The following is a 12,883-nucleotide window of genomic DNA, read 5'->3' as shown; positions in this document are numbered from 1 at the left end:
CAAATCCCCGCGACGGGGTGAGCTCCCATTGCTCGGTCCCTGCTCCTGCCCACCTAGCAGTTCGAAAGCACATCAAAGTGCAAGTAGATAAATAGGTACCACTCCAGCGGTAAGGTAAACAGCGTTTCCGTGCGCTGCTCTGGTTCACCAGAAGCGGCTTAGTCATGCTGGCCACATGACCCGGAAGCTGTATGCCGGCTCCCTCGGCCAATAAAGCGAGATGAGCGCCGCAACCCCAGAGTCGGTCACGACTGCACCTAATGGTCATGGGTCCCTTTACCTTTTACTCACCATTAAGTTGTTGCAGTAAGTGCCACACTTTTAACCTGTGCTTTCTTCTAGAAAAAAAGAGCTGCCAGTACAGCGTACCCTTGAGTACCCCCGGGAAAAGCACTGTTTATAAGTACAGCGGTACCTCAGGTTAAGTACTTAATTTGTTCTGGAGGTCCGTTCTTAACCTGAAACTGTTCTTAACCTGAAGCACCACTTTAGCTAATGGGGCCTCCTGCTGCCGCCATGCCGCTGGAGCACGATATCTGTTCTCATCCTGAGGCAAAGTTCTTAACCCGAGGTAATATTTCTGGGTTAGCGGAGTCTGTAACCTGAAGCGTATGTAACCTGAAGCGTATGTAACCTGAGGTACCACTGTACTGCAAATGTGTTCATATAGGTTAATATACAAATACAGTGGTGCCCCGCAAGACGAATGCCTTGCAAGACGAAAAACCCGCTAGACGAAAGGGTTTTCCGTTTTTCGATGCGCTTCGCAAGACGAATTTCCCTATGGGCTTGCTTCGCAAGATGAAAACGTCTTGCAAGTCTTGCGATTTTTTTTGCTCCCCCCCCCTTTTTCTAAGCCGCTAATAGCCTTTAAGCCGCTAAGCCTTTAATAGCCGCTAAACCGCTAATAGCGCTAAGCCGCTAATAGGGTTGCTTCGCAAGACGAAAAAAACACTAGACAAAGAGACTCGCGGAACGGATTATTTTCGTCTTGCAAGGCACCACTGTATGCACATATGTTCACATGCCGTTGTACTCAGGCTCATTTAGAAAAGTATGCTAGCTTCCCTCATAAACGTCCTGATAAAATGAATGTGGGATCTCCTTTCCCCCCTCCACTCCCAATCATCATCCAAGCTTGTGGTTCCTTTCCATCCTTTTAGCTAAGAGGCTTCTTTGTGAGCTAGGCCATTTGTCCATCATTGTTTGAGGTCCAAACATGGCAAAATACCCTGTCACTGATCCAGAGTGTTGTGAATGGTAGCCCCTCGCCGACAATTGGTGGAGGTTCCTAGAAATATCCCTGAGAGGATTATTTAACCTTTCAATTTAGGGGGCACAAAGCCTTGCTGATTAATGAACTTTCTGATGGATGCTGATAAGCGGCTCTGTTTCTTTATTTCCTCTAAAAGTGATTCCTCCTTCTGCCCCATATTACTATAATCTTAAACATAAAATGTGGCAAATAGATTAAAAAAAAACAGCACTGAAGAGTTTATCTGGTTGGCAAACTGAAGGAGCTAAATTAAAATTGGTAATGAAAGCAGTTGGCTGAGCCCTGCGTATGGTTTTTAAAATGTGCTCTGTATTTTGAAGAGACTTATTCTCTAGCTTGCCTAGTAATGACTCTGCTTTTGGTGCACAGTCCGGGGCTGGCTTCTGTTATCCCCCCAAAAAATGAGTTGTGTTATCTGGATGACTGCAGACACATATGCATCCCCCTTTCTCACTGCATGGGCAGACAAGGTCGATAGCATTACAAGGTATTTGTGGCAGTGCTTGTTTCAGTTTTCAGAGCTGCCAGTTTCCAGCCAGATTTGAATTACAAAAGAAGAAGCTGGCATGAAAATTGAAAGGGTTTATCGGCTAGTCTGAAGCCTCATAGCACATTGCTTATTTATGCAGTCCATTTGCACCAGGAAATATATAAAAAAAGGAAATACATTTTTAAAATAAGGCCATAAAGACCCAGATATGTTTAAGATGGCAAATAAAATATAGATACCTATAATATCTTTCCAGGAAACGATTTCACTTAATGTTGCACATTACTTTAGAGGAGCATTTATGTTGCTGTCATAAATTTGTGTGTTTATGTCACTATACAGGTAGTCTCTGGGGATTAAGCAGGAAGCCTCTGCTAACTTACTTTAAAATTAAAATAGAGGAAAGATAGGTCTGGAGCTTGAGAGCTCCATAAGAAATGGTTGGGAGTTTAATGCACCACCCTATTTAAATAATGCTTTTCATTCCATGTAAAATTAGCTATGGACCAGTGAGTATGTGGCACGACCTTTGGGGAAAATTAGGATGCTTTTTAAGCCATGAAGATTTGGGAGCGTTTAGAAGTTGGCTTGCATTTCTCAGTCTAGGGTGTGTGTGTGTGTGTGTGTGTGTGTGTGTGTGTGAGTGTGATATTGCAAATCAATATTTGAAAGTGCTACATATATGTAAGCTTCAAAAGATTATGTTCACAGTGGCTTTTTCTCTGTAGATTTTAACATTTTTCCATAGTGGTAGCTGCTATAATTTACATCTATTTACAATTCATTATGTAATGTCTATTCTGTAGAAGCTATTGTGTCATACCACTTGTACTATGTATTGAACAACTTACATGTCATTTTTCTGGCCATTTGCAAGTTCTAGCCTAATTAAAAAGCCTGCCATTTAAACAAAACCTAATATCATACTCCACTCTCTGACAGTATTCAGGTGCATTTAAGCATTTCCCATAAGAGCCCTTATCTTATGGGGTTTGGTCATAGCTACATGGAACCATTCCTAGCCTTAATCTTCAGATCAAAGTTCACAACCAGAATGTAATCTATGAAGGAAAAATGTAAACCTTTCTGGAGAAAGCTTTGGATTTTATTGGGTTTATTATGGGAAAAAAAGTTTAATTTAAATAAGTCAAACATCAAGTCTGTTAATATTTTAAGTACTTTTACCTTAAAGTCAAAATGTTGAGATTCACACTTCTATAAATTAGTAGTGTGTGCAGCTCTTTTTCATGAATTTTCAAAAGGATTGTTATTTTGTAGCATGTGTGACTTAATGATGCAATCACTCAATAGGACTGAAAAAGAAGAGAAAAACATCCAAAGGAGCTGTTCCGGTCTGTTGTGTACATAATACATGTTTCAAAAATCTGCCTAATTAAGGAATTACCCAGTGGAGTGGGAATCTATTGGGTGCGTGACATGATTCAAACCCCCCACCCGTCCAAAGAAAGTACACAATTATGACATTAAATTATATCTGGTATTGGCAGTTTTTAAACTGGAAAAAATGACCCATGTAGTATGTCTCCTAAAAAGGATGAAATAGTTCATCATCTATACTTAATGGAGTGTTATTTGAGATAGAAAAATTTGCTTGTTTCTACTTACCATGATATGGTGCACCTGCTATTAACATGTATGTGTCACAGATTTGTCCTTCATATAAGAGGCAGACCGTTTTAACTATTAGAAAGTTGCTTCTTAAATATTGCATCATCTTAATTGTCTATGGTGGTTATGCACATTGCAGGTTCATTTACGTATTCCATGTATCAGCAGGGCTCGTTACCACAAGCTCCATTCTGCAGAATTTCTCCTCACTGTTAATTGCTTGCACCTGACATCAGCTACTAAGTTATTGCCTGATACTTAGCCATACCTTAGGTGCTCTACATATAATGTATATCGGGTGCATCACTGGTTACATTACCATAATAGTGTGTGAAGAGTCTTTGATGATTCAGAGGCACTTTTGCTTGCTTCAGCTTGTCTCAACCAATCTTTTTCTCCTTATCAAGTCAATGAAAGCTATTCTTGAACCAGTCAGCTCTGCGGACCAGTCCTCAAGAGCTAGACCTATAGTTTAGTTTAAAAGGTCGTGGAGCTTTTCACTCCACTGGGGAGATGAATGGAGCAACTGCTTCAAGATGAATACTTTATATCAGTTTCAAGGGTAAATTATGTAGTTTCCACTGAAAGTTTAATTATCGGGATGGAATGCACCTTTTGACACCTTTAAAAAGTTGTACTTGGTGACTGGCACCCGATTTGCTGCATATGTTAGGAAGCAGGTTTGTCCTCCTATCTGGTGTCTAGGAAATGTTGACTTTAAAAAGAGAGTTTTGCAGGCCTGTCCAATAATCTTTGAATTGCACTCATTGGGTGGGGAAAGTTATAACTTGAGACTCCTGGTTCCAGTGACTATAATTATCTAGCTTCTCCCCTCTTTCCCATTCCAGTTCCATCTTTTTCAGCAACTTCACCACCATACATTCGCCTGGCCAATGCATAGCCGCTGCTTCTTCTTTCTCTCTGCCTATCACACTCAGATTGGAGAAATGGAATGAAGAAAGTGCATGAGTCTATACTGTAGTGTGGCGTGATTTCATTCAGGCTGTGTGGTCTGTCTGGATTAATCTTCTGGAGAAAGGAAAGGGCTTACACATGACAGTCCCTTCCTCCTGCTCAGAGCCCTTCCGAGCAAATTGTGTTTCAGCTGAGGGCTGTTTGGTTAGCATATAATGCTTAGGATTTTCCCAAATGAAAGGTTGCAGTTTCCCCATGTGCTGTCTACTGCCTCCTGAAAACCTTTAAACATGATAGCAATGCAATGGAAAGAGCTCACAAAAAGGTGCTGCTACTGTAACATTTTAAGGATTCTCAGGAGAAAAAGACTTATAAATGAAGTGAAAGCAAGGAGTTGTGGCTGGTGGAATACAGTTTTAGATAAAAAAGTCTGCTGTATTTTGGAAAGCTGTTTGTTTGCTGTGAATTTGGACACTTCTTAAGATACTGCAACCAATTTTTGCATGATGGTTCCTGAGATCAGGGAGCACGTTTAGATACAATTGGATATCATTTTGAATCAAGATGGCAGACTGAAACTTTCAGAATTCCACTGATTTTAACACCTAATTTTAAAACTGCACTGATTTGGGAGTTTCTTAGATTTCCCAAACAATGCCGGACATGACGTTGCTAGCTGACTATAATCCCAAAGCTATGGCTATGTTACATGCTACTTCATTCCAATCTAGTGTGCCATCTTAGCTTGTCATCTGCATCTTCCTGGGCCTGACAGGTTTGTCTTCTTAAAAGCATTTCTGTGGTAGGGAAGAGCAAGTTTACTTTGGGATGAAGATTCTCGTACTGAAGATAGTGCCAGAGTATTCTGTATATAGGAAGTGAGAAGTAACAAATGCCTTGGTCAGATTCTAACTGGAAACTAAGACTTATGAGGAACGATTGAGGGAGTTGGGTATGTTTAGCCTGGAGAAGAGAAGACTGAGAGGTGATAGGATAACCATCTTCAAATATCTGTTGGACTGTCACATGGAAGATGGAGTAAGATTTTTTATGGTTCTTCAGAGAACCAGTAGATTTCAAACTTTTTCTGGTTTTTTTTTATTTAACTGTTATAGTTATTACAAGTCATGAATAACTGTATTTTAAAGTTTAGCCTTAGACTTAATTATTACCAAGTCTGAGAGGGAGAGAGAATCGCTCAGCTTCTTGTCTGAAGGAAAGGAAGGAAGGAAGTTTTACTCTGAAGTGAACTACTTTCCCCTCTCCAACAAAAAGGAAACTTCATAAAGTTTTCTGTTCCTGGAAATTTTTTTTTTTATTCATGTAATGAATTTCTGAAATTTTCCAAAACATAATCTAGAGGGGGAAAATAATAACCCACAGGCCTCACCTTTGAAACCAGGGAGATGGGACAAGAAAGAAGCCCAAGTAGGAAAGAAAGTTTGAGCAGTTCTGTATGTAGGCGACATTCACTATGTCCCACTTGTGAGATTTCTGTCCACATTACAGGAGGATAGCTGCAGCTACATAGATTTCAAGATTGTTCCAGTAAAGGATGGTGTAGTTCAAATGCATATTTGTTGGCTAAGATAAGCAAAAATTCATAGCAAAAATTCTGATGCAAACAAAGCTCAAGTTTGGGCTTATGGACTGTATCCAATAATATAGCATTAAATAAGCCTCCCATCAGAGACACGGGTGGCGCTGTGGGTTAAACCACAGAGCCTAGGACTTGCCTATCAGAAGGTCGGCGGTTCGAATCCCCACGACAGGGCGAGCTCCCATTGCTCAGTCCCTGCTCCTGCCAACCTAGCAGTTCGAAAGCACGAAGTGCAAGTAGATAAATAGGTACCGCTCTGGCGGGTAGGTAAATGGTGTTTCCGTGCGCTGCTCTGGTTCGTCAGAAGCGGCTTAGTCATGCTGGCCACATGACCCGGAAGCTGCACGCTGGCTCGCTCGGCCAATAAAGCGAGATGAGCGCCGCAACCCCAGAGTCGTCCGCGACTGGACCTAATGGTCAGGGGTCCCTTTACCTTTAAGCCTCCCATCAGTTCAATAATTTTCTCTTGCGCAACAGGGCTTCCCTCTGCATGACCCTTAAATCTGTTCTGGGGGTTCCACCAACTGTCCACAGCAGATTTGGAGAGGGTAGAGGGTGGGAAAGGGGGGAGTCACATGGCACAAGTGCAAATGCTTTCATGGACATTTTTATGTAGAGCAGAGATGAGGAACTGGATTTAGTGGGTGGATAAGATTATGATTTCTCTGCCCTTAACATTTCCATCACCTGACTCACAGTGATGCCAGGTTACCTTTTTATACCAGCCGAATGATAGCTGGTATAAACTGATTAATGTCACAAGACTGTAACCTCAGATTCAGGAGATCTTGGAAGATTAGTAAGCAATTGCCGCTTTTTGTGTTTTATTCTTTTTTCACAATCTTGCCATTAAACATCTCTGCTGCATAAGATTTGGTTTTATGAGATTTGGGTTTATTATTATTTATTATTATAATTTTTGAATTTATATACCGCCCTATACCCGGAGGTCTCAGGGCGGTTCACAGAATAAAATCAGAATATAAAACCACATAATACATAATCAAAATAAAAGCAATAATCCAATAACGCCCCCCCAAAAAAACCACATCTTAAAAGGACATAGGATGTCAATCAAATCAACCAAAGGCCTGGTTAAAAAGGAATGTTTTTGCCTGGTGCCTGAAGGTGTAATAATGAAGACCCCAGGCAAACTTCCCTGGGGAAAGCATTCCACAGATGGGGAGCCACTGCAGAGAAGGCCTGTTCTCATGTTGCCACCCTCCGGACCTCTGGAGGAGGAGGCAGACAAAGGAGGGCATCAGGTGATCTCAGGGTCCGGGCAGGTTCATATGGAAAGAGGCGGTCCTTGAGGCATTGCGGTTATGAGCTGTTTAAGGCTTTATAGGTCAAAACCAGCACTTTGAATTGGGCCCGGAAACTCCAGTGCAGTCAGACCAGGATTGGTGTAATATGCTCAAACCATCTTGCCCTAGGGAGCAACCTGGCCACTGAATTCTGCACTAGCTGAAGTTTCCGAACCATCTTCAGAGGCAGCCCTACGTATAACGCATTGCAGTATTCTAACCTTGAGGTTACCAGAGCATAGACAACAGTAGTTAGGCTATTCCTGTCCAGATAGGGGTGCAGATGAGCCACCAGCTGAAGCTGGTGGAAGGCACTCAGTGCCACTGAGGCCACCTGAGCCTCGAGCGACAGCAGAGGTTCCAGGAGTACCCCCAAGCTACAAACCTGTTCCTTCAGAGGAAATGTAACCCCATCAAGAGCAGGCAATCTCCCACCCACCTGGTCTAGGGAACAACCCACCAACAGTGCCTCAGTATTATCTGGACTGAGCTTCAGTTTGTTGGCTCTCATCCAGTCCATTACCCAGGCAGGACACTGGTCCAGCACTTCCACTGCCTCACCTGCAGATGTAAAGGAGAAATAGAGTCGAGTGTTTTCTCAAAAACAAGTTGCAAACTTGGTGGATCGGGGGAATGCCCTGGCTGTAGTGCATCTTGAGTTCAGTAAGGCCATTATATTCTTGTGGGGAAGGTGGGAAAATGTGGTCTGTCTTCATGTGTCCTGTGGATGATTTCGTGTCTCTTCCCCCACACCCTGGCAGTAGTACACCTGTCCCTCCTCGTACCAACCTGTTTTCTGAATTCCAGATAATTTCAAAAATAGTTTGCAGTGTGACACCGGAGGCGATGGTTAAGTGGGAAAAAGTCAAAAGAGCAATCCAGGTCATTGGAGTCTTGGATCTGACTAAAGGAGCTTTTTGGATTCTGGCCAAAAGTGTTGTTCAGATCTCATACTGCATGGTCAGCTGTGGGAATATTGTAGTGTGCTTTCACTGAATGCTGTGGGAGTACTTGAAGCTGCAGCTAAGTGGGTATGTACCTGAACAGAAATCTGGATAGGAGACTGTTTGGGAGTGACTCATAAGAGCAGGGTGTAAATATAATAAATAATTTTTAGCATCATTCTTGAACAAATTTCTCCCAAGTCACATCTGAATGAAAAGAAATTAGTGTTCATTTCATGTCATGCTGGTTTTTTTCCTTGTGTACGTGTGTAGTTGGAAGATAGAGCAGGGGGGAAATGTGAATAGGCAATTCCTTTTAATTAGTGAAATTTAAGTCAGATGCATATCTTAAGAAGTAATGAGCTTCATAAAAGCAAGACCTCATTGGATCAAAGTCAGTTTAAGATAAGGGCATCTCAAGGTCACAGAAAGAGCTGCCCAGCAGTTCCATTTGCATAAAAAATTACTGTCAGAAATAGGCGGTGGAGGCAGCCCTGGCATTTTGATCTCTTGGCCTTTGTCATGGAGATTCCTTGCAGAGAAGGGAGGAAGGCCAGTGTCCCAGATAATGATTAACTGTTTTAATGGCATTCATTCATTCATTCACTCATTCCGCACTAACTACTCATGCAGAAAAAAGGGTTATGTAAAATGACATTAGAAGAAAATCATTTGTAATCGTTGCATCGGGGCTGCACTTTGAGGAGACATTAGGAGTAAATCCGTGGCGTGGTAGGCTTATGCTTTATCTTCTGATATTTACTGAGTTTACTGGTGCATGAAAAGCTTTCAGCAAGAATAGCAGATGGGATGGACCTTTCATAGGTAATGCTATCTACTGGGTTATTACTTCTATATATTGATAGTGAAGTAATCTTCAAGATATCACCCTACAAAATATAGATTATTTAAATGTTTGTAACAAAAAATCCTATAACACAGAGCAGCTACTATCATGAATACTTCATTTTGTACCTATTGGATCAGAGGCCTTAAATGCTTTTTAAAATCTGAAATAATGAGAATATAGTGAGCTTGACAACATATTGGGTTTCTTTTCTTTCTTCCCCCCCTCTCCTTTGCCTTTTGGACAGCTGTAGGGAGATATGCATAGTTAATCTGAATAGCAAGTATTCAATTTAATTTGTCTCCTTAAATCTGACCTTTTCTATTACATAAACAAAAGGAGGTGCCCTGCAGACATCTTTTGATGTTACACGAACACACATTCTTCATGCATCCAAAACTCCTTAAGGATTTTTGCAAGATTTATAGAACAGAAAAGCAGGCTCCCATTGTTTCTACTTCCAGTTGCTGATGTACAGTCATGTCCCAATGGAAAAAAAAATTGTTGCTATACTTTCTATACGCTGGGGAGCAGGATAATATTGGTTGGAAGTATTTCCACTCATTATTACCAATTTACTAAAATAAGCAGCTCTGGAACAAAAACATTGATAAGCAGCAATTTTTAATCTGCCTGCTATTTGCACTCAACAGAAAATAGAATCATAAGACTGTAGGTCTACAGATGTAGGTTTATTTACCCTTTTTTATATTCCATACAATTATTTTAAGAGTGGCTATATATCGCGCTGATGAATAGGTTCAGTGATATATGTTTATTTCATAAAATAGAAGACAGATTACCGGTATTTTTCCTTTTCAGTAAGTTAATATTGTGTTACCCCAAGCATTATTTTAAGAAATCAGAAGTTGACATCCACAAGGATAGCCAATGTAGTCCCCTCCAGATGTTTATGCATTCTAACTCCCATTATCCCTGACCATTGACCAGGCTGGCTGGACCTGATGAGAGTTGGAGTCCAGCAATATCTGGATGGCCCCACATCAGCTACTCCTGTCTTATCCCAAGTTCAGCACATGGTCTTTTTAGTATTGTGTACCTTGACGCGGTGGGACTCGGGTGGCGCAGGGACGTTGGTGGCGCTGTGGTCTAAACCACAGAGCCTAGGACTTGCCGATCAGAAGGTCAGTGGTTCGAATCCCCTTGACGGGGTGAGCTCCCGTTGCTCGGTCCCTGCTCCTGCCAACCTAGCAGCTCGAAAGCATGTCAAAGTGCAAGTAGATAAATAGGTACCGCTCCAGCGGGAAGGTAAACGGTGTTTCTGTGCGCTGCTCTGGTTCGCCAGAAGCAGCTTAGTCATGCTGGCCACATGACCCAGAAGCTGTACGCCGGCTCCCTCAGCCAATAAAGCGAGATGAGCGCCGCAACCCCAGAGTCGTCCATGACTGGACCTAACAGTGAGGGGTCCCTTTACCTTTACCTTGACTACAAGGTTTTTCCAGGGTGTCAGAAGTAGCTCTTTTTCACCCTTGAATCTAAGGACCTGTTCATCAGAGACAGCTAGTGCAAGCAGATAACTCTGAAAAGGTTAAGGATCTAGCTGTAAGTTTGCTAAACACACATTTATAAAGATACTTAGGTCACAGTTTTACACAACTTACCTGGGAATAAGCCCCACTGAACTCAACAAGACTTGTTTCCAAGTACAGTGGTATACCTCGGGTTAAGTACTTAATTCGTTCCGGAGGTCTGTACTTAACCTGAAACTGTTCTTAACCTGAAGCACCACTTTAGCTAATGGGGCCTCCCGCTGCCGGAGCACGATTTCTGTTCTCATCCTGAAGCAAAGTTCTTAACCTGAAGCACTATTTCTGGGTTAGCAGAGCCTGTAACCTGAAGTGTATGTAACCTGAAGCGTATGTAACCTGAGGTACTACTGTACACATTTTAAAGATTGTGCTGTTAAAAAAAATGCATCAAGACAGATCTTAGAACTTCACGCACTTTTAGCAGAATTTACATCTAGGCTAAGACCCCATGAACATACAATTAGTCTAGCTTCCAGATAAATGCGTATGGAAATGCAGCCTTAGCTGATAAATGAGGTTAATTCAAAATCTAGAATTGGGTGACAACTCTAATTGTACTGTTATTGATTAGGTTGTAGGTGTGTGTTGCTAAACTATTTTAATTAGTTGTATTTGGGATCTTGCTATGTGTAATTCTTGCTATTTTTTCTGTTGCAGACCAGGCCGGGACCACTGAAGCAGGCTGAAACACAAGTTGAGCATTCTGCTTCCATGTACTGTTACAACTGTGCAGAGAAAGGCCACTATGGATATGTAAGTCCTAGCAGCGTCTAACTTTGCTTCTGATTATTCTGCTAAGAAGAAAGCATTGATCACGTACCCCTACTCAGCAGTTTAGAGACTTCAGCCACTCAGAATAGCTAGGCTAGTTGGAAATTTCAACACAGAATAAGGCCTTAGGCATACAGTCAGCTCACAGCTTGTGTGCATTGCATTACCTTGCACGACCCAGCTTTACGCACTTGGCGGCCAGCCAGTTGCAATTGCACAAATTTAATGCACATAAGGTGGAAAGCTTAAAAGTGCTTTCTGCGCTGGGTTTTTCTGCTGCAGAAAGCACTTTTAAGTTCTCTGCCTTGCTTACTGGGTTCTAGGATGCTCTTGTGTGGATTCTGGGAGGCTCCCATGAGAATTTCCAATACCTCACAAGGCTCACCAGCTTTAGAAAAGTAGGTATAGTCACCAGGAGTTGTTCTGGAGTTGTTCTGACTATATGCAATTTTAGCTTTATGCGCAATTCCCTGGAACGTAACTCCTGTGCAAGTTGTGGGTCTACTTACTGTATTTTATAAATAACATCTGATCTTACCCACAGGTAAATGTGATCAGCTCTGGAGAGAAAGGCATTTGTTTCACTTCCTCTCTCCCTGTTGCTTCTGAGGATGGGAGAAGTTGAGAACATAGTGAGGTTGCAGCGAATGTATGTGCAGCGACACCAGAATAGTTGTGTGTGTCCAAAATTTGCTAAACCACACTTTAGTATGATGTGCAAACAGCCTGTTGCTGGGAGGAATAAGTGGGGGTGACCTTGCATGGATAGAGTTGGCCGTCTAGGGTGGGTGGACAAAGCTGTGGTGGAGCTATGAGCACTGTCATGCTTGGGAGCACCAGCAAACCCTGATCAGAAAAGGGAAATAAGGTGGAAGGTGGAAAAGGTTTATCATTTGATCTCTGCTGCCGTTGACATAATCACATCTGCCTTACCTGTCCAAGCACCACATTCCCTGAGGTATAAGCAGCACTAGTAGCTGATTCCACAAATGCCTCCGCAGGTTTCCTGCATTTCCCCATAATTTGCAGGGGTGCTGCATGTTGTCTCAGTTGCATCCCCTGTCTCCCACAATGACTTGGCTCATGGGTGAGATGTGTCTGATGCCCATATTGGCCTGTTGGGTCCAGGCAACCTAACGTGATGCCGCAGCCTTGCTCATCTCACAGGTGAACTGGGAAGAAGTGAGTTCCCCATTTTCTGTGGTTGATCCTGGGGTGGTGCCTACCCAGAGGGAATTCCTCAAGTTCACGCCCTGATTTAAAGGGTTTGTTTCCAGAGATATCTAGGAATCTGTCAGTACTGCCCTGCAACCCCTCAGTGGCAGGTCTTCTGCCAAACGATTGCATAAGGAACAGGAAAAACTTAAGTCCCGGGGGCAGGCTCTGTAGCCTGTGCACCCTGAGCCCTCATCCTGATATCTGGCTACAGGTGCTCCGTTTTTTTCCTTCGGTTCCCGCCAACCACCTACACATTTTTTTCACTAGCCTCCTGTAATGCTTGGCGAGCTGAGTGGATGTTTTCCAAGGTGATAAAATTGGTTTCTGGTTTCCTGC

At 42.5% G+C, this 12,883-nt stretch overlaps 1 protein-coding gene across 3 annotated transcripts in view; it reads left to right on the top strand.

Moving 5' to 3' along the window:
• ZCCHC7 (zinc finger CCHC-type containing 7) overlaps positions 1–12,883 on the top strand; it is a 127,859-nt gene that overhangs the window by 110,615 nt on the left and 4,361 nt on the right. For all 3 annotated transcript variants that reach the window (XM_081176573.1, XM_081176575.1, XM_081176574.1), the window contains exon 7: positions 11,216–11,311. In XM_081176573.1, the coding sequence (XP_081032699.1) occupies positions 11,216–11,311 (96 nt within the window). The remainder of the gene's footprint in view (positions 1–11,215; positions 11,312–12,883) is intronic.

This window comes from Podarcis bocagei (genome assembly GCF_964188305.1).
Source record: "Podarcis bocagei genome assembly, chromosome: 17".
In the NCBI taxonomy this organism is placed as follows: Eukaryota; Metazoa; Chordata; class Lepidosauria; order Squamata; family Lacertidae; genus Podarcis; species Podarcis bocagei.
This window is presented reverse-complemented; position numbering and strand designations above follow the sequence as displayed.